The following is a 27,361-nucleotide window of genomic DNA, read 5'->3' as shown; positions in this document are numbered from 1 at the left end:
AATTGATGATAGACAGGAGTTTGAGGAGATTTGGTGTGTCACCAAAGACTCTGTCAGATTTCAGCAGGTGTATCGTGGAGAGCATTCTCAATGGTTGCATCACCTTTCGGTCTGGAAGCTCCAACGCACAGGATCAAAAAATGTTGCTGAGGGTTGTAACTCAGCTTGCTCCATCACAGGCACGCGTCTTCTCACCATCAAAGGACTTCTTCAAAAGGCGGTACCTTGAGAAGGCAGCATCTATTATTAAGGACCCTCACCATCTAGAACATGCCCCCTTCTTATTCCTACCTTGGGTACAGGAGCCACACTCAACATTTTAAGAACAACTTCTTTCTCTCCACCATCGGTTTACAGAATGACCCATGAACATGACCTCACTAATTTGCTCTCTTTTTACACTATTTATTTCATTTTATGCAATTTTTATTGTAAATTATAGGTTTTTATGTTTATCTCTGTTCTGCTGCCACAAAACAACGCATTTCATGATATATGTCAGTGATAATAAATCTAATTCTGATTCAGTAGATTGTTTCCCCAAGAAGCAGTTGTAAATTTTTCATTCTGAAAAATTTGCAACAGTAGAAGGAAAGAGTGAGAGAATGGGCCAGATCAGATTAATCGATGGAAGACGTCCATCTATTTGAAGAGCCACTTCAGTTCTTTTGGGCTGGTAATTGTTCATTGGTTTTATAATTCTATGAACTGTCTCTGGCTATGGTCCCAGAGAAAAATACGCATTTGGAAAAGACTCCGCTAATCGGCATGGGAAAAGTAGCCTCAATCCAAAGTTCTTTGGAAGTTAAGAATGAGGCATAAAACTTGTTGCTTACGATCATGTTAATAAATCAAAGAAGATGAAGGTAGCAGAATCATGAGGAGGGAGAATGAAGAAAGAGACCAGGGAAAGAGAAAGAACAAAGGGAAAAGAGTAGGGGAAGAGACAGGTAGGGAAAGAGACAAAGTAAAGTAAGTGTGGTCTTCTTATAGCAGACTATTGATAATAGTAAATTCAATTGAATTTATAACGGTTAACCAACAGCCAAGTTCAAGTAATGTGACACCTACTACTGAAACCAAAGAGATTCCAGAAAAATACAAAGGTGACTGTAAACTTTGAGAAACTCTGAACAATCACATGTACAGTATATTATATACAGTACGTGATTATATGAAGATACAAACATAAGAAAGATAAACTACAAAAAAAATAGCAATTTTATATCCCTTCTGTGGCATGAATATTTCCTGATTGTACATTTGATAACTGGAATGACATATTGAAATACAGCCAGGTGAACTCTGAGTACCACAATACTAACTACCAGAGATTGTATTATTGTTGGCCTTGGTTAGTCTGCATTCTTTATAAAAAGAAATTTTAAGTTTATATTTATTAACAATATGGGAAAATACTGTTCAAAGAGGTCGCTCCATCAATCCTCCAATTTCGCACCTGTTATTTGCCTACCTATTCGTGAGGAGAAGAAACGTTTGAGAGCGCCTTCCACAGTTCCACCATCTCCTAGGAGGCATGATGTCCAATGAATTGTGGCTACTGTTCCAAGAAACCGGCAGCCAACTTGCACACAGCAAGGCCACACAAAAAGCAATGAGGTTCCAATAAGATATTCCGTTGTAGGGCTGGTGGAGCTGGTGGGCCAGGGGAACAGGACTACTCTGTTAGGGCATTCTTGGATCAGAGTGAATCTGAAGGTCTGGACCAGGAAAGTATGCAGTACGTATGTGTACTCTATTCCAGTTGTAATGTAGAGCGCACTCGCTCTGTCCACAAGCAGGATTTCCCGGTGGCCAACACTTTTAATTCCAATCCCCACTCCCATTCTGATACGTTGGTCCATAGCCTGCTCTACTGACACGATGAGGCCACTCTCAGGTTGGAGGAGCAACACCTCATGCTCTGTATGCGTAGCCTTCAATGAGATGGTATGAGCATCGATTCCACTAATTGTTCCCCCTCCCCTTTGCTCTTCTATCATTCCCCCTATGGCTCTCCTCTTAACCTCTTCTCTTCTCCTCACCTGCCTATCACCTCCCCCTGATGCCCCTACTCTTTCCTGTTCTCCTCTCCTATTCTTCCTCTTCAGCCTTTTGCCTTTTCAACCTAGCATCTCCCAGCTTCTCACTTCATCCGCCCTCCTCCACTCAATTACGTTTCCCCTCGCCTGGCTTCACCTATCACCTCACATCAAAGTTGCTGGTGAACGCAGCAGGCCAGGCAGCATCTCTAGGAAGAGGTACAGTCGACGTTTCGGACCGAAACCCTTCATCAGGACTAACTGAAGGAAGAGCTAGTAAGAGATTTGAAAGTGGGAGGGGGAAGGGGAGATAAGGAAGAGCTAGTAAGCATCTGCAGAATTCCTCGTGTTTGCGTTTTTAAATTCATTACTGCGAAGCCTCTTCCGGTGATGCCTACACTGAAGAAGTTTAAATCTTCTCAGTTAGTCCTGACGAAGGGTCTCGGCCCGAAACGTCGACTGTACCTCTTCCTAGAGATGCTACCTGGCCTGCTGCGTTCACCAGCAACTTTGATGTGTGTTGCTTGAATTTCCAGCATCCACAGAATTCCTCGTGTTCACCTATCACCTTCTAGCTTGTGGTCTTTCCCCTCCTCCCACCCTCTTATTCCAGCTTCCTCCCCCCGCCCTTTCTATTCCTGATGAAGAGGCTCAGCCTGAAATATTGTTTGTTTATTTCCTTTCATAGATGCTACCTGGCCTGCTGAGTTCCTCCAGCATTTTGTATGTATTACTCCAGTTGTAACATATGAGCCCAGATTATGCTGAGGGCCTGCTGAGGGCCTGCTGCGGTTTCTCAGAGCAAGTGCCAATGTTTTTTTGCGACTCCAGCGCAGGAATGCAGAGCCCTTAGTTTGCTGACTGAGTTAATGCAGCAATTCACCCACATTCTCTGGTTTTGGACCCCGCATGGAGTTGAATAATGCCACAGAAAATTACTGAGATCCACTAACAATTTTATATGGGAACCTGGGCCAGCTCAGCATTTGTGAACCTAAAGTAGAGCTGCAGATAGGAGAATAAAGGAGGATATATTGTACTTAATATTTATCTGTATTTGGGTTTAATGTTTTAATAATTTGGAAGTTTTATGTTCACATTTTTCAAAGTTCAAAGTACATTTACAGTATTATCAAAGTATATATACTATATACATCCTTGAGATTCATCTAAAATAAATTATAAAAATGCATTTTGCTTTTATTGCACTACTGGTGGTCCTTTAGAGAACTATGATTGAGCTGCAGTGTATCACAGATAATTATCATCTACTGCATCTGGTGATCATAATGCCATTGGTATCAAAGTAAATATGGAAAAGTTCAGGTCTGGTCTACAGGTTAAGATTCTAAATTGGAGACAGGCCAATTTTGATGGTATCAAAATGGACCTGGCAAGTGTGGACTGGGACAGGCTATCTTCTGGAAAGAGTGTGCTCCAACATCTTTGCCCAGGCACCGGTGCACAGATGTTTAGATCAAGCCAGGGGTCAAATGCATCTGTAATGGACCTCCGAGGCTATTCCTGGAATCAGCACAGTTCCCAAGTCTATTCCAAACTAGGGAAGTAAATCTGGCTATTTTGATTTATCATTTCTGATTTCCATGTATAATTGTAGAACGACATGCCAACCTTTTAACCTCCTCTAAAATCAATCTAACTCTTCCTTCCTACATAGCTTTTTATTTTTCTATCATTCAAGTGCCTATCTAAGAGCTTATTAAATGTCCCTAATGTATCCGCCTCTACCACCAGCCCTGCCAGGGCATTCCACTCTGTGTAAAATGCTTGCCCCTGACATCCTTTCCCCTTATACTTTCCTCCAATCACCTTAAAATTATGCCCTGTCATATTAGCCATTTCCACTCTGGGGGAGGGGGGGGCCTCTGGTTATCCACCAAATCTATGCCTCTTAGAAACATAGAAACATAGAAAATATAGAAAACATACAGCACAATGCAGGCCCTTTGGCCCACAAAGTTGTGCCGAACATGTCCCTACCTTAGAAATTACTAGGCTTACCTATATCCCTCAATTTTTCTGAACTCCATGTACCTATCCAAAAGTCTCTTAAAAGACCCTATCGTATCCGCCTCCACCACCATTGCCGGCAGCCCATTCCATGCACTCACCACTCTCTGAGTAAAAAAACTTACCCCTGGCATCTCCTCTGTACCTACAGCCCCAGCACCTTAAACCTGTGTCCTCTTGTGGCAACCATTTCAGTCCTGGGAAAAAGCCTCTGACTATCCACATGATCAATGCCTCTCAGTATCTTGTACACCTCTATCAGGTCACCCCTCATCCTCTGTCACTCCAAGGAGAAAAGGCTGAGTTCGCTCAACTTATCCTCATAAAGCATGCTCCCCAATCCAGGCAACATCCTTGTAGATCTCCTCTGCACCCTTTCTATGGCTTCCACATCCTTCCTGTAGTGAAGCGACCAGAACTGGGCACAGTACTCCAAGTGTGGTCTGACCAAGGTCCTATATAGCTGCAACATTACCTCTCGGCTCCTAAATTCAAATCCATGATTGATGAAGGCCAATGCACCTTACGCCTTCTTAACCACAGAGTCAACCTGCACAGCTGCTTTGAGCGTCCTATGGACTCGGACCCCAAGATCCCTCTGATCCTCCACACTGCCAAGAGTCTTACCATTAATACTATATTCTGCCATCATATTTGACCTACCAAAATGAACCACTTCACACTTGTCTGGGTTGAACTCCATCTGCCACTTCTCAGCCCAGTTTTGCATCCTATCAATGTCCCGCTGTAACCTCTGTCAGCCCTCCACACTATCCACAACACCTCCAACCTTTGTGTCATCAGCAAACTCACTAATCCATCCTTCCACTTCCTCATCCAGGTCATTTATAAAAATCACAAAGAGTAAGGGTCCCAGAACAGATCCCTGAGGGACTCCACTGGTGACCAATGTCCATACAGAATATAACCCTTCTACAACCACTCTTTGCCTTCTGTAGGCAAGCCAGTTCTGGATCAACAAAGCAATGTCCCCTTGGATCCCAAACCTCCTACTTTCTCAATAAGCCTTGCATGGGGTACCTTATCAAATGCCTTGCTGAAATCTATATACACTACATCTACTGCTCTTCCTTCATCAATGTGTTTAGTCACATCCTCAAAAAATTCAATCAGACTTGTAAGGCACAACCTGCCCTTGACAAAGCCATGCTGACTATTCCTAATCATATTATACATTTCCAAATGTTCATAAATCCTACCTGTCACTGGTCTACAATTTTCTGGTCTAACTCTACTCCCTTTCTCGAATAAAGGAATAACATCCACAACCCTCCAATCCTCCGGAACGTCTCCCGTCCCCATTGATGATTCAAAGATCATCACCAGAGGCTCAGCAATCTCTTCCCTCGCCTCCTGCAGTAGCCTGGGGTACATCTCATCCGGTCCCAGTGACTTATCTAACTAGATAGTTTCCAAAGGCTCCAGCACATGCTCTTTCTTAATATCTACATGCTCAAGCTTTTCAGTCTGCTGCAAGTCATCACTACAATCACCAAGATCCTTTTCCATAGTGAGTACTGAAGTGAAGTATACATTAAGTACCTCTGCTATTTCCTCCGGTTCCATACATACTTTCCCACTGTCACACTTGATAGGTTCTATTCTCTCAAGTCTTATCCTCTTGCTCTTCACATACTTATAGAATGCCTTGGGATTTTCCTTAATCCTGCCCGCCAAGGCCTTCTCATGGCCCCTTCTGGCTCTTAAGAAGATTTCCTTCTTAAACTCCTTCTGATTAGCCTTATAATCTTCTCGATCTCTAACATTACCTAGCTCTCTGAACCTTTTGTAAGCTTTTCTTTTCTTCTTGACTAGATTTATTACAGCCTTTGTACACCGTCGTCGTCGTTGTGGCTATCCCTCGAGGTCGAGGATGATGGTCTTCGTTCTGTTGATCTACTTATGGGCTCTCAAGTGGCTTATGAGTCCAATCTTGGCTTTGAAAGTTCTTCCGCATTCAGGACAGGTAGTTCCAGATGGCAGATCAGGCTTTGGTTGTTGCTGCCTCTCTTTCCATTTTCTGCTCTTTTCTTCTAATTCTGCACATCTGTTGGCTTCGAAAGTTGCTGTTCCTTCTCGGACGATGGCTTGCCAGAGTTTCCTGTCCTTGGCAATGGTTTTCCAATTGTTGATGTCGATGTTACATTTCTTCATATTGGCTTTTAAGACGTCTTTGAATCTCTTCTGTTGTCCACCTCTTTTACGCTTGCCTTCTTTAAGCTGGGTGTAGAAGATTTGTTTCGGTAGACGTTCGCCTTTCATCTGAACAAATCTTGTACACCTTTACCAAGACACCTCTCATCTCGCTTCACCCCAAAGAAAAAGGCCTAGCTTGCACTTTTATTCCTTTTAGTTAATGAAAATTCCATATACTGTATTTTAAAAGAAAAAAATATTTACATTGTGATTGAATATTTAACTTTTGCTTTCAACTGTTTCTGATTACTGCAACTAGAGTTTGTCAAATGAATTCAGGGAAGTTTCCTTAGTAAGTACATAGAAGTTCCAACTTGAAAGAGTGTGACACTAGATCTCCTATTAGGGAATGAGCAGGTGACAGAAGTTTATGTCGGTGAATGCTTTGCATCCAGTGATCACAATGCCATTAATTTCAAAGTCAGTATGGAAAAGGATAAGTCTAGTCTGAGGGTTAAGTTTCTAACTTGAAAACAGGCCAATTTTGATGGTATCAAAAAGGATCTGGCAAATGTGGATAGGGACATGCTGTTTTCTGGCAATGGTGTACTTGGTAAGTAGGAGGCCTTAAATAGTAAAAATTTTGAGATACAAAGCTTGTATGTGTCTGTCAAAATAAAAGGTAAAGACAACAGGTTTAGGAAACCTTGGTTTTCAAAAGGCTCTGGTTAAATAAAAAAAGCAAATGCATAGCCGGTACTGGTAGGTAGGAACAAATGAGATACTTATGGAGTATAAAAAATGCAAGAGAACACTTAAGTAAGAATTCAGGAGGGCTGAAAGAAGGCATAGGGTTCCCTAGCAGGAGAAGGAGAAGCCCAAGGGATTCTACAGATATGTTAAGAGCAAAAGGATTTCAAGGAACAACATTAGTTCTCTAGAAAATCAGAATGGTAATCTATTCATGGAGCCAAAACAGATGGGGGCGATCTTAAATGGGCTTTTTGCATCTGTATTTACTCGCGAGTCTATAGAACTGAGCCAAGCAACAGCAAGGCCCTGGACCCTATACAGATTATGGAGGAGGAGGTGTTCGCTGCCTTGAGGCAAATTTGAGACAATAAAATCCCCAGGTCCTGACAAGGTGTTCCTTCAGCCTCTGGTGTGGGAGGCTCGTGCAGAATTACAGGGATCTTTGCAGAGATATTTAAATTATCCTTAGCAACCGGAAATATTCCAGAGGATTGGTGGATAGCTTATGTTTTTCTGCTGTTTAAGAAAGCCTCTAAAAATAAACCAGGAAACCACATGCTGGTGAGCCTGACATCAGTAGAGGGAAAGCTATTGGAAGGTGTTCTAATGGACTTGATATATGAGTATTTGATAAACATGGACCGATTAGGGATAGTCAGCATGGATTTGTGTGTGGTAGGTCGTGTCTAACCAATCTTTTTGAGGAAAGTTGATGAAGGCAAGGCAGTGGATATTGTCTACAAGGACTTTAGCAAGACATTTCACAAGGTTCTGCATAGGAGGTTGATAGGAAAGTTCAGTCACTTGGCATTCAAGATGAGGTACTAAACTGGATTATAGGCATCTATTAGTCTCGTGAGACCATAGATTTGTACCTTGGAAGGTTTCCAGGGCGCAGGCCTGGGCAAGGTTGTATGGAAGACGGGCAGTTGTCCATGCTGCAAGTCTCTCCTCTCCACGCCACCGATGTTGTCCAAGAGAAGGGCACTAGGGCCAATAAAGCTTAGTACCAGTGTCGTCGCAGAGCAATGTCGGTTAAGTGCCTTGCTCAAGGTCACAACACGCTGCCTCAGCTGAGGCTCGAACTAGTGACCTTCAGATCACTAGACTGACGCCTTAACCACCTGGCCACACGCCAACAACTGGATTAGACATTGGCTTTTTGGAAGAAGCCAGAGGATAATAGTAGATGGTTGTCTCTCTAACTGGAGGCCTGTGACTAGTGGAGTGCTCCAAGGATTGGTGCTGTGTCTGTTGTCATTTGTCATCTATATCAAGGATCTGGATGATAATGTGGTTATCTGGATCAGCAAATTTGCAGATGATGCCAAGACTGGGCGTATAGTGGACAGCGAGGAAGACAATCAGAGCTTGCAGCAGGACATGGACCAGCTGGAAATATGGACTGAAAAATGGCAGATGGAATTTAACGCAGACAAGTGCGAGGTGTTGCATTTTGGTAGGACCAACCAGGGTTGGTGTTACTTAGTGAACAGTAGGGCACTGAGGGGTGCTGTAGAACAAAGGGTTCTGGAAATACAGGTACACAATTCAATGAAAGTGGTGGTGCAGATAGATAGGGTTGTAAAGAAAGCATTTGGCACATTGGTCTTCAATATACTGGGTTCAGGAGAAGGGATGTTATGTTGAAGTTGTTAAGGTGTTGGTGAGGCCTCATTTGGAGTACTGTGAGCAGTTTCGGTCACCTATATCGTTGAAAGAGTACAGGAAAAACGTACAAGGATGTTGTCAAGACTGGAGGACCTGAGTTATAAGGAAAGTTTGATTCAGTTAGGACTTTATTCTCTGGAACATGTAAGATTATGGACAGACTTGATTGAGGCAAACAAAGTTATGAGGGATATAGGCAAGGTAAATGTATACAGATTTTTCTGCTGAAGTTGTGTGGGACTACAACGAGAGATCATGTGTTAAGGGTGAAAAGTGAAAAGTTTAAGAGAAACATGAGGAAAATCTTCACTCAGAGGGTCTTGTGAGTGTGGAACGGGCTACTAGTGCAAGTAAGCACAAAATAATCTGCAGATGCTGGGGTCAAAGCAACACTCACAACACGCTGGAGGAACTCAGCAGGTCGGGCAGCATCCGTGGAAAAGATCGGTCGACGTTTCGGGCCGGAACCCTTGACTGGGTCCTGACGAAGGGTTCCGGCCCGAAACGTCGACCGATCTTTTCCACGGATGCTACCCGACCTGCTGAGTTCCTCCAGCGTGTTGTGAGTGCTACTAGTGCAAGTGGTGCGTGTTAGCTTGATTTCAACAATTTAAGAGAAGTTTGCATAGGTACATGGACAGTAGGGGTCCATGTACCTATGTACCATGTACCAGTTGGACTATAGATGGCTATAGTCCAAGTGCAGGTCAATGGAAGTAGGCAGCTTAATGGGTCAGCATGGATGAGATGGGCCAAATGGCTTGTTTTGTCCTGTACCTATCTATGACTCTATATACAGGAACAGTACAAGGTCATAGTTAGAAGGCTGCTCTAAGACTTTGTGGGTGAGGCCTTAGTTCCCAATGCCTGTGGCACAACTGCTGCTTATAGCCCAATGTGTCTTCCATGTGTTGATGACAGGATCACAGTAAGGAAAAGTTTAGTCCTGTGGCAGAACTGACCCAAGCTGCATGATCACTGTGAACCAGCCATTGAATCACTGAGTGATAGAACCATACAGCACAGAAACAGGCCCTTTGGCCTACTACATCCTTGCTGCTCTTACTGACCATATGCTGCCTGCACCAGGTTATATCTTTCTATGTCTTGCCCATTTACGTGCCTCACAAGATGCTGAATATTCATTCTGTTGCTCTGGATTCTAGCATTAACAATCTCTTGTGTCCCTACTTAAGCGCACCTTTATATGTGGTAATTGTATCTGATTCCACCACCTCTTCTGGCAACATTCCAGATTTCCACCATTCTGTATGTTAAAAAAAACTTCTCTCAAATCCTCTTTAACGTTCCTTCCTCTTACTTTAAACCAGTATCCTCATGTTTTTGATAAACCTGCTATGTGAAAGATTCTGACTATGTACGTAGGCTAAGCCTCTTATAACTCTAGAATAGAATTTTATTGTCATTGCTCAAGACAATGAGATTGTGGTGCTACTCCAGTCAGTGCAGAACAGATATTTACAATTTATGCAGTATGGCTTAATTTAAAAAAAACATGTAGACTTCTATCAATTCAAAATAAAACCATTTTTTAAAATTTGTTTTCTATGTCAGGGTCACTTGGAAGCTTTGAAAATGCTGATGACTTTTACATCTAGCTAAGTCTGGCAGGGTTGGAGGTGCTTGGAGAGAGTGTCTTTTGCCACATGCCAATAGTATCCCTAGTTGCTCTATAGGATTGGCAGGGGATGCGTGGAAGACTTGTCCACATTGATCAAGATTGTCACCAGCTCCAGGTCTTGACACTCAGCTTTGTGGGAAGGTGTATTCACAAGGCTCCAGAGAAGGAAAGTTTGTGGTGTTACGTACCCCGTAACTGGGCTGCCAAACCAGCAGAAATGGATCACTCGGAGTCCGGATTACTAGATCTAAGAAAGTTTTATTAAAGAAACAAGCAACACAGTAATCGAAAGGATAATAAATGCAACAGTTCAGCAATGATAAACACACGTGCGCAGAATTAAGATAACAGGATCAATCAAGCTCTATCGTTGTCTAGGGGTAAATGACCAATTCCAAAGTGACACAAAGTCCAGTTCAATTTAGTTCAGTTCGCAGTAATCGTTGCCATGGCGATGGACAATGTGGGGGGAAAGAGAGAGAGAACAAGAACGAATGATCATTCAAAACGGCTTCCACTCACAGACCTGCGATATTGCTCACAAGCAGCTTTCGGGTGAGTCCTTTGTGATGTCACCTGAGGTCACCAACTGTGACCTCTCCTCCAGATGCGGTCGATCCTCTGCAGTGAACCTGGCACCCAAGCAAGGGCGGACACACACACCGGGTTCCCGCTGATCGTACCTTTCCACCCTGTGCGTCTAAGGCTTGGTTCCGCAACCAGCCTTCCAAACGACTCCCGCCAACTTGCGGGGCGGCACCGCTTCCAGGGTCTCATTACCTCGTGGTGTCGTGTGTGTCCTGCCTTAGCGAACCTGTCCCTTTTTATCCCCCTGCTGGGGTATCGCCTGTCCATCACTTCAACCAGTTCAGGGTTCAAAGGGGGAGCCGCTCTAGACAGCTCTCTCTCCCGTCCCTTCATTACACATCTCCAAATGCTGCCGCATTGTCTTCCTTATCTCTCTCTCTCTCCCCCGAAGACAGGTGGTAGACCAACTGCTGATCACACAGGACAGCTAACATCTATGTGTATTCTTGTCACAGTGGGAATGGGAAATGCAAGTGATTGAGCCCCACTCAGGAAAATCAGGGTCATCAAACTTCTGGTTGCTGGTCGGTGAGCAGTTTTTTTAATAGAGTGCTACAGCAGAGGAACAGGCCCTTCAGTAAATCTAGTTCATGAAGACCTATTTGTAGATACAGTCAGTGGTCACTATGTAAGGTAATCCCATACCTAATAAAGTGGCCACTGTGTACGTGTTCATGATCTTCTGCTACTGTAGCCCATCCACTTCAAGGTTCGACGTGCTGTGCGTTCAGAGTGCTCTTTTGTACACCACTGTTGTTGAAGTGTGGTTATTTGAGTTATTGTCGTCCTGTCAGCTTGAAACATTCTGGCCATTGTACTCTGACCTCTCTCATTAACAAGACATATTCGCCCACAGAACTGCTGCTCACTGGATGACTTTTCTTTTTCATACCATTCTCTGCAAACTCTAGAGGCAATTGTGTGTGAAAATCCCAGGAGATCAGCAGTTTCTCAGATACTCAAACCACCCCTTTTGGCACCAACAGTCATTCCACAGTCAAAGTCACTTAGATCACATTTCTTCCTCATTCTGATATTTGATCTGAACATCTGAACCTCTTGACCATGTCAGCATGCTCTTCTGCATTGAGTTGCTGCCTGATGATTGGCTGATTAGATATTTGTATCAACAAGTGTGCCTAACAAAATGGTCACTGAGTATATAGTCGAAGGTAAAGTGTACTCCAGCTTAGCTTTGCCTCTTGTTCAGCCTCTTTCTGTCCTTTACCAGCAATCCAGTTTGGCTTTTTCAGTTTGAATCAAAGGTTGTCCATGTGAAATACTAACTCTTCTCCAAATCAACCTGTCCTATATGTAGAAATTTTTCTGCTTTTATTTTGCCTTTATCAGTTAATGCTTTTCAGTGCCAAACTGCACACAGCTGTACAAGAAAGTAGACCGTTCAGCCCATCAAATCCTTTCCTACCACCAATCACACATCTTTAAATCAAACTTGCTGCAGCTCATTCTAACCTTTCCACATTGTTATCATCTCATAACCAGATTCTGCAACTCATCTGCACGGGGGAGCATTTGTCAGTGGCTAATTGCCCTACCAGCCTGCATGCTTTTTGGGATGTGGGAGGAAACCCTTGCAGTTCCAAAGAGAACGAGCAAACTCCATACAGACAGTACCAGAGGTTAGGGTCGAACCCAGATGTCTGGCGCAGTGAAACTGCCGCTTTACTATCTGCTCCACCATGATACCCATAGCAGCTGAAGTATGGTGGATTCTAGTTAATTGGGACACATCAGGACCTTGGCCAAGGTGGCTGCTCCTATCATCTGAAGTTCAATGGAAATAATTCAAAAGATATATAAAAAAGACAGATTACTGTTTAACTGAGTACAAATAAGAACATAAAAGCATAAGAACCAGGAGAAGGAGCAGGAGTAGGCCACCTGGCCTGTCGAGCCTGCCCTGCCATTTAATATAAGATCATGGCTGATCTGACTATGGACTCATCTCCACCTACCTGCCATTTTCCCATAATCCGTAATTCCCCTACTATGCAAAATCAATCCAAACTTGTCCTAAATATATCTACTGAGGTAGCCTCCACTGCTTCATTGTGTAGAGAATTCCACAGATTCATTGCTTTTTTGGAAAAGCAGTTCCTCGTCATCTCCATCCTAAATTTATTCCCTTGAATCTTCAGACAATGTCCCCTAGTTCTAGTCTCACCTACCAGTAGAAATAACTTTCCTGCCTCTATCTTATCTATCCCTTTTATAATTTTATGTTTCTATAAGGTCTCCTCTCGTTCTTCTGAATTCCAACGGGTGAAGTCCTGAGCGACTCAATCTGTCTTCATAGTCTAACCCTCTCATCTCTGGAATCAACCTGGTAAATCCTCTGCACTGCCTCCAAAACCAGTATATCCTTCCTCAAGGAAGGAGACCAGAACTGCATGCAGTACTCCAGATGCAGCCTCACCAGTACCCTGTACAGTTCAATGAAATACAGAACAAATTAGAACACTACCAATATGTCTACAGTGCTATAAAACTGTGTTTCAGTTTGCAATGGTCACTGACATAGGAATTTATCAAGTGGACGTTGGCATAGTATTTGATTGGTAAACTACATATTCTTAGCCTCATAAAGCATCGAGTTTAAGTCTTTTCCCAATAACCTACAATTTCTTTTTATCAGTTCCTATCTTATTTGAACAACACAACATAGTCGTGCTTTCTTTGAACTTGATAGTTTTGTGTGTTGGTAGTAAAGGTAATCGTCCGGCATGGCACAATGAAAAAGGCCTGTTTCATCGACATTGTAAATATCATCTACACAAAACTTCTGAAGCAAGTTGGGAGTTTTGTAATTCCATGTTTCTGCACATACAACATCAGCACTACCTTTCTCACCATGTGCTTTCTTCAATTTAATGTGGTGCCCATATTTCCACCGAGACAGCCAACCATTTGTTGCTTTAAAATCTTCATGACCCAGCTTCTTAGCTAGCTCCTCTCATTTGTTCTGGTCCACTAAGAGACACACCTCATCCAAGTGCAACAGAAAGCCATTGATTGAGGGATTCTTCAACATCTGGATCCTTACCTTCACACTTTTGATTTTGGGATGTCCTCTGTTGCCCCTCACGTTTTTCTCGCTGTTTATCTTGCCAATGTATCAAGCGTGCAATTGTACATTTCAACACTCCGGTTATCTCTGCCAGCTGATGATGGGTGGTGTTAGGCAGATGGCTTTGAATTTGGGCCAGTAGGGTAATTTTTTTTTGGTTAGTGTCATATCTTTTCACGGCAAGGGTCTCAAAAATTATTTTAAAATCAAAATAAAAATAAACTTATCAAAGATCACTGCTTTCTGTATCATCGTTCATTGGCCCAAATAGATAGCGTAACACAAGCACTTGCAAATGATGCAACTGTTCAAGCATGGTGTAGTGTCTAATGGGCATGACTGACAATCACCTTCCCCAATTAAATGGCTTAGTGTCCCAAATAAATGAAAGGAATCCTGGCTATGTTATTAATTTGTTTTTGTTCTTTAGTGGTTGTCCCAACTTAGCAGTTGCTCCGATTAACCAATGGCCTAATTAATCGGAATCTACTTTATGTCGGTAGCCCAGTGCAATAGTTGTCTGAGGCTTACATCCTATAGAGAGGACAGAACTTACTCTTGTTCAGCCTTCAAAATTCAAACCCATATATTTCTTCCATATGAAATTGACATTACTGACATTGCTAATTTTTTTTTCCACAACACACACAAAATGCTGGAAGAACTCAGCAGGTCAGGCAGCATCTATGGAAATGAATAAACAGTTGACATTTCAGGTTGAGACCCTTCTTCCAGATTGAGAAGGAAGGGGGAAGATGCCAGGTTAAAAAGGTTGGGGAGGTGAAGGAGGCTAGCTGGAAGGTAACACGTGGGTGGGAAAGGTCAAGGGCTGGAAAAGAAAGAATCTGATAAGAGAGGAGAGTGGGCAACAGGAGAAGGGGATCCTGGGGAAGTAATTGGCAGATGGGAAGTGAAAGGTCAGAGTGGGTAATAGAGGAAGGGGGGCGGGAGGGGGAAATTTATCCACTGGAAGGAGAAATCTATTTTCATGCTACCAGGTTGGAGGGTACCCAGATGGAATATAACATCTTGGCACAAGAGGAATCCATGGATCGACACATCAGAATGGGAAATGGGAATGGGAGTTAAAATGTTTGACCACTGGAAAGTTCTGCTTGTGGCGAATGGTGCAGAGATGCTTGACAAAGCAGTCTCCCAGTAGTTTACGATGGGTCTCACCAATGCAGAGGAGGCTGCCTTTCTGTGCCCCAATTTCAAGAGGTAGTTAAGTGTCAACCATATTTTTGGGTCTTGAGTCATGTATAGGCCAGACAAGTAATGATGACAAATTTGCTTCTTTGAAGGAAACTTAGTAAAGAAGATAAGATTTTTGATTAGTCAGGGCATGAGGGATTACGGGAAGAAAGCAGGAGATTGAGCTGAGAGGAAAAATGGATCAGCCATGATGCAATGACAGAGAAGACTTGATGGGCCAAATGGCCTAATTCCAATCCTATATCTTATTGCCATATGATCATATAAGTTTTTAACAAGAACCCTGGTTACTGTTACTGAGATGAGCCAGATTTATTTATTGCATGAATTCATATTCTCCAACTATAATAGTGGGATTTGAATTTACGACTCTGGGTCAGTAGTCCAGGAATCTGGGTGCTACTCTTGATTTAACTGTCCACCTACCACACTACATGTAAAGGGATTAAAGCCTGCATGTGATGTTCAATATCCTAAAAGTGGTCTTGTAATCACATTTCTTAACACAGGGAGGGAGCATATACAGACTCTTTCGTTAATCTCATTATGAATGTATTTACTTAAAGGAGCTTCTTGTGTTGGCTTTTCATCCATCAAGTAGGTCTTGATTATTGTTCTGTGATATTTGAATCTGCCCAATCAGGTATTGATTTTGAGTGGAAAAAGACTCAGTGCATGCCCAGGGAGGTGTCCTTGGACGTGGGGAAAGAATTTGGGTCAGCAACAAACACCATCTTTAAACCGTCCTGCGTGTCTGTCTACAGATGTGGTGGCTGCTGCAATAGCGAGGGAATAACATGTATGAACACCAGCACTTCGTATGTCAGCAAGACTGTAAGTATCATAATTTCATTCCTACCTTTACATGGCAATGCATATGCTGCTTAGGAATGTTATTTTTTTTCTTTTGCTGCACTGTGTCACATAATGGCTACTGTCATAGGAGCATGAGGAGCAGGAGTGGGAGTAGGCCAATCAGCTCAGGAGTGGGAGTAGGCCAATTAGCTGAGGAGTATGAGCAGGGCAATCAGCTCAATAGTGTGAACAGGCCAATCAGCTCAGTAGTGGGAATATGCCAATTAGGTCAGGAATGGGAGTAGGCCAATCAGCTCGGGAGTGGGAGTAGACTAATCAGCTCAAGAATTAAGTAGACCAATCACCCCCTCAAGCCTGCTCCACCATTCAAGTTCATTATTCAATTCTCCTCTTGTATCTCTAAATCTCTGAGGATAACAGTACTGTGTTTTATCTTTTCCCTGCTTAGTTGTGTTTCAGACATACTGTTGACTCCTCCAGAGGAAAAAAAGAGATGTGCTTCAAGAATGCCTTTTGTTTCCCAAAATATCCGCAAGAGTTTTATAACTAATGAAGAACTTGTAGAGTATAATGAAGTATAATCGGTATTGTAATGTAGGAAGCAAAATTAAGACCCATAAATACTAATGCAATAAATGATCAAATAATTTGTTTTAGTGATATTGGTCAATTGGTCTAGGAAACTTCCTTTGAAAATTATATCTTTAATTACATTGACATGTAAGGGCAGAAGAAAGATCAAATTGCCATTTCACCCACCTTTCACTGTGCTTCACTCACAGTCTCAGTGAATTGTTTAACTTGGTTGAACAAACCTGCTTTTAAAAGGTGCTCTATTTAGAACTATATGTGAAGAGAGCCAATTCATAGGATTCTCAGATTAAAACGGTGAAATGAGATGAGACAAAAGATTATCTTCTGTAGCATAAAATTCTCTTACTTTCTCATCCTGAAAATGTAAAAAATGATAAAGGAATTAATGAGAAATTAGTGAAAGGTTTGAAAAAGAATGACACTCTGTGGAATACTTAGTCAGAATTGTCATGTCCACTTACAACGGAGACTTTTTTAATGTTTTGCTTGACATCTGCTACAAATCTGCATTTGGCATCCAGGACTTGTATGGACGAAAGTTTATCATGTTTCAGTGGAAAGAGGAAACTGAAGTACAAGCAGGGCAACTGGCAACAGACATTCTGTGGTTGTGTTACAGTAATGAGCTTAAGAACGAAAAAAAGAAAGGTGGGAGTCAACTATGCTGTTCCTGTGTCTGCTCTGGCATTTAAATTCTGAGTGACCTTTCACCCCAGTAACACCTTCCTGCTTCAATTTTTTAATGTCCAAAAAGTCTATCACTATCTCCCCGGAAAACACTCTGTGACTAAGCTTTCACAATCCCCCCAAAAATTCCAAAGATGAACCACATCACGAATGGCTAATGCCTTATTTTGAGACTGTGACCCCATCCATCTTGTTACCTTATCCATTGTCATCCTTGTTTCCATCCTGTCAAGATCTCTAAGAAGTGATCATTCTTCTAAACTTGAGGTTGGATTGGTAGGAGTAAGCTCTTCCCCACAACAGAGGTATCGCTGTAACAGAAAACGAGGTTTTAAGCTAAGGGGAGAAATGATTTGGACAGGATCTGAGAAAAAATATCTTTTTACCCGGAGGATGAATGGAATCTGGATCGTATTTCCAACTTACATATTGCAAGTGTGTTCTCTCACAACACTTAAGTATCTGGATAACCACTGGAATTGCCAAACCATAGAAAAATTTATTCCAAGCACTGGTGGAAATTGATAGTTAGCGTGGACACAGTCATCCAAAGTGTCCATTGTATGAATCTGTGACTCAAGTATTATCCACTCTGTTTAATTTGTTCTCAAAGGTCAAGTTAATTTCCTACAAATCAATGTGGTGAATCTTTTTTGCACTGCCTCTGTCAGAAATATGGACACCCAACCTGTACGATATATTCCAGCTGACACCACTCAACACTCTCATTAATTCCAGTAAGGTAGTTTTACATTTGCACTCAAATCTTTTTCTGCCTCCCTCCTTCTTCGAATAGGGATTTCGAGCTGGTTTCTATCCTTCTTGAATGGAAGCCCCACAAGTACACCTCCAATAAGCATTGAACATGATGGACCATGGCTGGGATTGTTTTAAAGTTTCCTAAGGGCTGTTATCAGCCCCATTAAATCTGAAACTGAATTTGAAACTGAACCTATGGCTGAAGCACCTTGTATGCCTAGTATAATTTTATTTATTTTAACTTACTTCTCAACCATCCTGCTCTCTGGTCTGAACAGTCACACTTGGAGCTTTGATTTTTAATAATCGCTAAATGTTCTTCTTGCTGTAGTAGAAGACTTGTACAAAAAAAAAATCAAAATCATGTCTGCCCCACAGAAATCACTCCAGTCAGGACAGAGAAAATTGGCCTAGAAAGTGGTAACGTGACTGAAAAATCCAGGCTTATCAAAGGTGTTTTGGGGTTAGTTTCTGATCTGGTCACTTCTCAGCCCAGTTTTGGTTTTCAAACAGCGAACATGAGATTTGCTCATTACTAACTGATAGTGATGAAGGAAAACGAAACGTAAACCATTTCCTCTGCAATATAAGGTTCCCACGTGAAAATAGACTTAAACAGCCTTGTGAAAGCTGTCAGTTTGTAAGTCTGCCTTGCTTGTCGACATGTAAGCACCGTCTGGAAGGAAGATTGTGTCACCCTTAACATTACAATGGACTCTATTTATCAACACTGATATATCTTGCTTATTAAAGTGAAGGCTGGTTGCCACAGCAGTGTGTCTGTAATGTGAACTTTATAGTGGAGGTCCAACACAATATGTTTTAATAGACTACAGTCCAATTTGAGCAAGAAATGTGAAAATTTCAAAGCTTTGCTGTATAGAAGAATAATTTAAAAACAATGAACTGAAGTACAAAACTATATTTATAAAATATGAAGTTAACAAATCCAATAAATAATTCAAAAGAAAGTCTCTCCACAAAAAGTGGTATTATTGTGGAACTTGTTAACACGTGGAGCGGTCGAGCTAAATTGCCTGGGTGTACTTAGAAGGAACTGTAGGAAATCCCCAGCAAATGGTGAGGAGCACCTTCACCAAAAGGGCAAGAGGATGGCTCGCCACCAGCTTCTCAGGTTTAGTATTGCCGATAGTGCTAGCCTGCAAGCAAAGTCTACAACAAAAATGAATATATGGGCGGTGCAGTAGCATAGCAGTTAGCGCAACACTTTACGGAGCTAGCGACCCCCAATGAGAGTTCAATTCCTGCCGTTGTCTGTAAGGGGACTGTGTGCTCTCCCTGTGACCGCATGGGTTTTCCCCCAGGCGCTCCGAGTTCCTCCCACGTTCCAAAGACCAAGGGTTAGTGAGGTGTGGGCATGCTATCTTGGTGCCAGATGCGTGGCAACACTTGCGGGGCCGCACCCAGCAGCTCCTCGACTGTCGATGCAAACAATGCACCTCACTGTCTGTTTCAATGCTTCGATGTACACGTGACAAATAAAGCCAATCTTGCTAAACAGAAGCAGGAGGTCTCCTTCAGCCTGCTCAACTATCCACTGAGATCATGTCTGATTATCCACTTACTGCTCATTGATTCTCTTCGTGCCCAAGGACCTATTGATTACGGCCTTGAATATAATCAGCAACTGGTCCCTCAAAACCCTCTGTGGTAGACAACCTAATGGTTCACAAACCTCAAAGATAAAATTGGATAAATAATGGAACAAGAATCAGTAATTGATTTATTATTGTCACCTGTTTTGAGATACACTGAAAAACTTAGTTTTATATACCATGCAAACAGATCATTCCATACGTAAGTTCATTGAGGTAGTACAACAGTAACAGAATACAGACTTCTCCCAGTCCCTATTTTAGTTTGCCTCTCACCTCTTCTCCTCTCCTCACATGGTTATCACCTCCCTCTAGAGCCTCTTCTCCTTCCCTTTCTCCCATGGTCCACTCTTCCCCCCTATTAGATTCATAGAGTCATAGAGAAGTACAGCACAGAAATAGGTCCTTTAGCCCATCTAGTCTATGCTGAAACCTTTTAAACTGCCTCCTCCCATCGATCTGCACCGGGACCATAGCCCTCCAAATCACTACTATTCACGTACCGAAACAAACTTCTCTTAAATGTTGAAATCGAGCTTGCATAAACCACTTGTGCTGGCAGCTCATTCCTCACTCTTACAACCCTCTGAGTAAAGAAGTTTCCCCTCATGTTCCCCTTAAACTTCTTACCATTCACCTTTAACCCATGACCTCTGGTTGTAGTCCCATCCAACCTCAATGGAAAAAGCCTGCTTGCATTTACCCTATCTATACCTATTATAATTTAATATACCTTTATCAAATCTCCTTGCAATCTTCTACATTCTAAAGAATACTGTCCTAGCCCATACAATTTTTTCTTACAACTCAGGTCCTCCAGACCTGGCAACATCCTTGCAAATTTTCTCTGTACTCTTTCAACCTTGTTTACATCTTTCCTGTAGACGGGTGACCAAAACTGCACACACCATACTCCAGATTAGGCATCACCAATGTCTTATACAACTTAAACATAACATCCCATCTCCTGTACTCAATACATTAAATAATGAAGGCCAATGTGCCAAAAACTTTCTTTACAACCCAATCTACCTGTGACACCACTTTCAATGTATTATGGGCCTGTTTTCCCAGATCCCTTTGTTCTACTACACTCTTCAGTGCCCTACCATTCATTGTGTAAGACCTACTCTCGTCGGTCGTACCGAAGTGCAGGAGCTCACACTTGTCTGCATTAAATTCCATCTGCCATTTTTCAGCCCGTTTCCCCAGCTGATGGAGATCCCTCTGCAAGCCATGATAGCCTTCCTCACTGTCCACTACACCCCCAATCTTGGTGTCATCCACAGATTTGCTGATCCAGTTAACCACATTATCATCCAGATCATTGATATAGATGACAAACAACAAAGGACCCAGCACCAATCCCTGCGGCCCACCACTAGTCACAGGCCTCCTGTCAGAGAGGCAGCTACCACTATCACTCTCTTTTTCTTTATGGGACTTTTCCCACAAAGCTCGTGTCTAATCTGAATGCCAGGCGACTAAACTTCTTGACCAACCTTCAATGCAGGACGTTGTCAAGTGCCTTGGTAAAATCCACATAGACAACATCCAGTGCTTTGCCTACATCAACTTTCCTGGTAACTTTCTCGAAAAACACTCTAGGATTGGTTAGACGTGACTTACCATGCACAAAGCCATGCTGACATCAGCCTTCTTCCTCAGTCCTTTATTTAATCGGCATTTCATCTCCCAGCTTCCCAGTTTATCACTTTATTCCCCCTCCCCCACAAAACAAGTCCACCATCACCCCCACCTGGCTTCATCTATTACCTTCCAGCTTGTACTCCTTCCCCTTCCTCACCTTCTTATTCTGCATTCTTCCCCATTCCTTCCATTCCTGATGAAGGGTCTTGGCCTAAAACATCAACTGTTTATTCCTCTGAGTTCCTTTGGCGTCGCAGCTCGAAGGGCTGGAAGGGCCTATTTCACACTGTATCTCAATAAGTAAATAAATGGATAAAATCAATGCTGATACCTGGTGCAGATAATTGACTGCCTTCACACAATGCTTTTGCTGATTGCATCCCTCATTTTAACAGTCAAGAAGGTTGTCGATACCTTCAAATTCTTCGTAGTTCATAATTTGTTGAAGTAGTGAAATAATTTCATTTTCACTCCTGGCGTTTTCTGGCATCCTCTCGCCTGAATGCTTGAAACTGCAGTGTGCAAAATAGCTCTAAATTGTCTTACTGCTTATTTCTCGACAACTATCAGTGACAAAAATTACTGCATTTTGAAGACAAACACATGCAACTGACACTGTTTAAAAACTGTTTGCTCTAAGCATGGTGTGGTTTAACAGCCATGCAGGTATGAGATGCATATATATAGTACTGTGCAAAAGTATTAAACACACATATATAGCTAAGGTGTGTAAGATTTTTGCACAGTACTGTAGTAATTTTATGTATTGTACTGTATTGCTGCTGCAAAAAAACTAATTTCATAACGTGTGAGTGATGATAAATCTGATTCTGATATGGGTCTCTGTTGAGGATGGAGACTGGGAAGGGGGCTGGAAGAGAGGGATTATGGTTGGGAAAAGGGGAAAGGCGAAGGGAGGGAGCAGGAGGCACCAGAGGGACATTCTGTAATGATAAGTAAACCAATTGTTTGGAATCAAATTACCTTGCTAGTGTCTCAGGTCTGGGTGTGTCTGCACCCATGTCACTCCCACCTCTGGCATTCCTTCCCTGCTACCTGTCCAACACTGCTCCCGCAGCGCTCCACCCTCTCCATTCCCAATATCTTTTGCTCCCACCAGATTTATAAACTCGCTCTCTGCTCTATGTTGACAAATACAGTACTGTGCTAAAGACTTACAGCTACAGTACAAAATTATCCATAAATGGGACATATCAGATAGTATGCATTTGATGAACGGAATGATCTTTTTTTAAAGAAACTCATAAATTAACAGGAGGGGATGACTAATTGGCCATTCAATTAGATTGTGACCAGAACATGATTTGTAATATGAACTTTGTGTACCTCCAATGATTTTTACCACCTTGGTGATTCAACCAATCCCCTCAAAAATATGCAGAACCTGGATCCGCCTCTCTTTGAGGGAGACATTTTTAAAGGTTCACAACCATCTGAAAGAAATAATTCATAATAAATTTATCTTCTCTCAGTTTTAAACAGTAACCCCTAGATCCCAAGAGGAGAATCTCTTCACATACACTGTAATTCAATGAAATTCCCTCACACTGTTTTCATCCAAATGGATTTCAAACACAGCCAAAGACAACTTACCTATTTGGTTCTCAGAGCAGAAAGGCTCTAGGAAATGCTTTCAACATATTTTCATCCTTCTCTAAATAATACTGTGGATAGTCTCACCAACCTCATATATAATTGAAGCACAACTTCCCTATTATTGGGTTGCTTTTTGTTCATCATGCACAGTAGTACAGAAATTAGTGCAACTTCCTTAGAGCTCCAATGACCGATTTTTGATCTTGACTGTGAATACTGTCAGTGTGGAGTTTGCAGACTTGACCTCTGACTTGGTGGACATCTGCTGGTTTCAAAGTTCAAAGTACTTTGATTATCAAAGCATGAATACACAATACAACCTTGAGATTCATGTCCTTACAGGCGCAACAAAGAAACATCAAAAGAACCCAGCAAAAAATAGACGTCAAACACGCAATGAACAGAGGGGGAAGAAATGCGAGTTGCACAAACAACAAAGCACACAAGTAGCTTCAGAACTGGAGTTTTATGCATGACACAAAGCCAGGTATCACTGCAGCTGGTGCAGGCAACAGCCACAGGTCATTCTAAAGCCAAGTAAACATTGCAAGACTGGGCATCACTGCAGCCGGCACTACAAACATCTCAGAACTGTGAGCAAAACCGGCCCATACTTTGCCTCCGGTCCAGACACACTAAGCTTTTCATTCTTGCCCGGTGCTTAAATCGGCCAAACAGCAAGTCAATCCTCCCTCCGGGGCCTGGGCCAAGGAAGCGCTTGTTGGTTGATTTAATTTTGTAAATATGCTCTAACCTAGGAAAGTAGCTAATTGTAAGGTGATTGAAGGGGTATGTCAAATTTAAGTTCTTTATGCAGAGTGATGGATATGTGAAACAACCTGACAGGGATGGTGGTAGGGGTAATTAAGAGACTCTTATATAGGCACATGGATGATAGAAAACTGGGTGGCTATGTAGGAACAAATGAAAATCTGCAGGTGCTGTAAATCCGAGCAACACACACAAAATGCTGGAGGAACTCAGCAGGCCAGGCCAAGAGTACAGTCGATGTTTCTAAAAACGCAAACACAAGGAAATTTGCAGATGCTGGAATTTCAAGCAATACACATAAAAATTGCTGGTGAACGCAGCAGGCCAGGCAACATCTATAGGAAGAGGTACAGTCGACGTTTCGGGCCAAGACCCTTTGTCAGGACTAACTGATGTTCCTACTCTTTTCCTAGACGCTGCCTGGCATGCTGAGTTCCTCCAGCATTTTGTGTGTGTGCCTATGTAGGAAGGAAGGGTTAGATTAGAGTAGATTAAAAGGTCAGCATAACTTCATGGGCTGAAGGGCCTGTACTGCACTGTAGTGCGTTCCATTCTATAATAAGTAACCTCGTAGGCACTGTCAAACATGTTAGCAGCCTTTGATTTAAGCATGCGTTGTAGACCTATGCCAGCTAAGTGTGCAGAACTGGACAAACATATTACGTTACAATTGATGAATGAAGAGTCTTTCAGAATGTCTGCAGGATGTTTCATCTAAAACCTCAAGTGTGAAATAACAACTTGCTTAAATACCCAAGGTATTCACTTCCTCCCTAGAAGTATTTAACATGTTTTACACTGAGGTAACAAGAGAGTCAGAAAAGCTCAGTAGCTGCTGCAAACAGTGAAAGGTGAGATAAGAGCATTGGAACTGCAGACTTGACGCAGTGACATTAACAGGACAGGATCCCTTAAAATGAAAACCTGATGGGAATCCATACGTCTAAGGGGGCTGCAGATTTAAGTGCAGTAGACAGTTTATCAGAATCAGATTGCGTTATCTTCTTCTTTGGAGACTCTCCACTCAATAAATCTACCAGCGAATCTAATGAAGATAAGCTTTGAGATGCAAAGTAGTGCATCATGTCTTACAGACAGACCCAAGCCAGTAAAGCTGAAAGGAAAGAAGGTTTGATTCATGACTTCAGGATACCCTGAAACAAGTTACAGCCAATCAATGTGGTATAGTCACTGTTGTAAAATAAAAATTAGCAATACCAAACAAATGTTAGGGTGACACGGTAGAGTAGTGGTTAGCACAATTTACAGTGCAAGTGACCCAGGTTCAGTTCCCGCCACTGTCCTTAAGGAGTTTGTACCTTCTTCGTGTGACCGTGTTGGTCTCCTCCCATGGCTCGTAGATGTGCCGGTTGGTAGGTCAATTGATCATCGTAAATAGTCCCGTGATCAGGATAGGGTTAAATCAGGGGCTCAAAGGGGCAAATGGACCTACCCTGTGCTGTATCTCAATTTTAAAGATAGCAAAAAGCAACGTGCTTATCGTAATTGAATAAACAATGCTGAGCTGTGGTATAACAAGTTAATCATTTGACTTAATGTGAACCATCGCTGTTTGAATTTGAACGTACTGTTTGGATTTGTGCTCAATGCTTTGTGGTCAGTGATCTTGTACACATATCAACACATACATGCTAGATTCAAATAGTGAATTACTTGTAGCTGGCTTTTCTTAACCCAGCTTTAAAACCTTACTTTATGTGTGGGCCATCTGGCAGCAACGTGACTGAGTTTTCCCGTAGCAACATAAGACTTAGGAACAGAATCAGGCCATTTAGCCCATTGAGTCTCCTCCATTATTCCATCATGGCTGATTTATTATTCTCCTCATCCCAATTCTCCTGCCTTCTCCCCGTAACCTTTGACAGCCTTACTAATCAAGAACCTATCACCTCCGCTTTAAATATACCCAACGACTTGGCCTCCACACCTGTCTGTGGCAATGAATTCCACAGATTCACCACCCTCTGGCTGACAAAATTCCTCCTGGTCTCTGGTCTAAATAGATGTCGCTCCATTTTGTGCCCTCTGATCCTACAATCTCCTGCTATAGGAATTATCCTCTCCACAGCCATTCTATTCAGGCCTCTCAATACCCAAAAAGTTTCAATGAAATCCCCCTCATTTTTCTGAATTCCACCAGGCACAGCTGTAAGAAAACATTTGTTTCACAGCAGCTAATCATTAGGAATTTAATAAAGTCACAAATTATATCTTGATGTACCATGGAAAGAAACATTATCCCATATTTGCAATTATAAGACATAAATGTACACATGGTAATGTGTTTTTACTTAGAGAGTGATTGATGCCAAGGTTTTTTTAAGTTAACTGATTGGATAAGAAATACTGCTTGTTCAATTTTTTTGGGGGGGAGCGTGTTCTTTTCTAGAAAATGATGAATAATAAATGCTGGCCTCGACAGCAAAGTCCATATCTTGGACATGAATAATAAAACTTCTGATAAATATTTGAAGCAATTGCAGATTCAGATCCATGTGGTATTAGCAGTGGGATTATATTGGAGCACAGCTCTGACAAAGAACCAGCACAGAGATGTGGGGAGCTGAACAGTCTCCATCCCTTATGTATCATTTAGTGATCATATAAAAAAATTAGGACATCAGCAGCAAAATAGATAAAATATATCATTTGCAATTTGTGTAAAAATGTGAAAGTTTATAAATATTGCAAATACGTGGGTTAAGAGTGAAAGGTGAAAGGTTTAAGAGGAACATGAGGGAAACTTATTCACTTAGAGGTGGTGAGAGTGTGGACTGAGTTGTCAGGGCAAGTGTGGATGCGATTTTGATTTCAACGTTTAAGAGAAGTTTGGATAGGTACATGGATGGGAGGGATATGGAGGGCTATGGTCTGGATGCAGGTCGATGGGACCAGGTTGTTTAAATAGTTTGGCAGGGACTAGATGGGCTGAAGGGCCTATTTCTGTGCCATAATTTTCTATGACTCTTATAGACAGCAATGGGAAAGATCTACTACACTACAAACAATACTGCAGATAATGGAAATCCAAAGTAACACACACAAAATGTTGGAGGAACATCAGATCAGGCAGTATCTACATAGAGGAATAAACAGTCGCATTTCAGGCTTGAGACCCTTTATTATAAAGATCATCTAGCTTTCTGACATCTCCAATCATTAGCTAGTCATTTTGGGGATTTAGTGGCATCTTCACATTACTATCACCCCTTGGTGCTTACATTGAGAGACAGGAGAAATTGCGTTAAGAACAGAGAATGGTACAGCACAGGATGGGCCTTCGCCTACAATATTATGTCAACTGATGTAAACCTACTCCATGATTAATCTAACCCTTGCCTTCTATACAGCCCATAAACACAAAATATTCTGCAGATGCTGGGGTTAAGGCAACACTCACAACACGCTGGAGGAACTCAGCAGGTCGGACAGCATCCGTGGAAATGATCAGTCAACGTTTCGGGCCGGAACCCTTTGTCAGGACTGAAGAGGGAAGGGGCAGAGGTCCTATAAAGAAGGTGGGGAGAGGGTGGGAAGGAGAAGGCTGGAAGGTTCCAGGTGAAAAACCAGTAAGGGGAAAAATAAAGGGGTGGGGTAGGGGAAGTAGGGAGGGGATAGGTAGGAAAGGCACCTTTCCTACCTA

The 27,361-nt window shown here is 42.2% G+C and overlaps 1 protein-coding gene across 5 annotated transcripts in view; it reads left to right on the top strand.

The window, feature by feature from the left end:
• vegfc (vascular endothelial growth factor c) overlaps positions 1 to 27,361 on the top strand; it is a 224,409-nt gene that overhangs the window by 145,297 nt on the left and 51,751 nt on the right. For all 5 annotated transcript variants that reach the window (XM_072257682.1, XM_072257686.1, XM_072257684.1 and 2 more), the window contains exon 3: positions 15,831 to 16,021. In XM_072257682.1, coding sequence (XP_072113783.1) covers positions 15,831 to 16,021 — 191 coding nt within the window. The remainder of the gene's footprint in view (positions 1 to 15,830; positions 16,022 to 27,361) is intronic.

Source organism: Mobula birostris, chromosome 5, assembly GCF_030028105.1.
Source record: "Mobula birostris isolate sMobBir1 chromosome 5, sMobBir1.hap1, whole genome shotgun sequence".
Taxonomy (NCBI): Eukaryota; Metazoa; Chordata; class Chondrichthyes; order Myliobatiformes; family Myliobatidae; genus Mobula; species Mobula birostris.
Note: the sequence above shows the minus strand (reverse complement) of the source record. Positions and strands in the feature narration are given on the sequence as shown.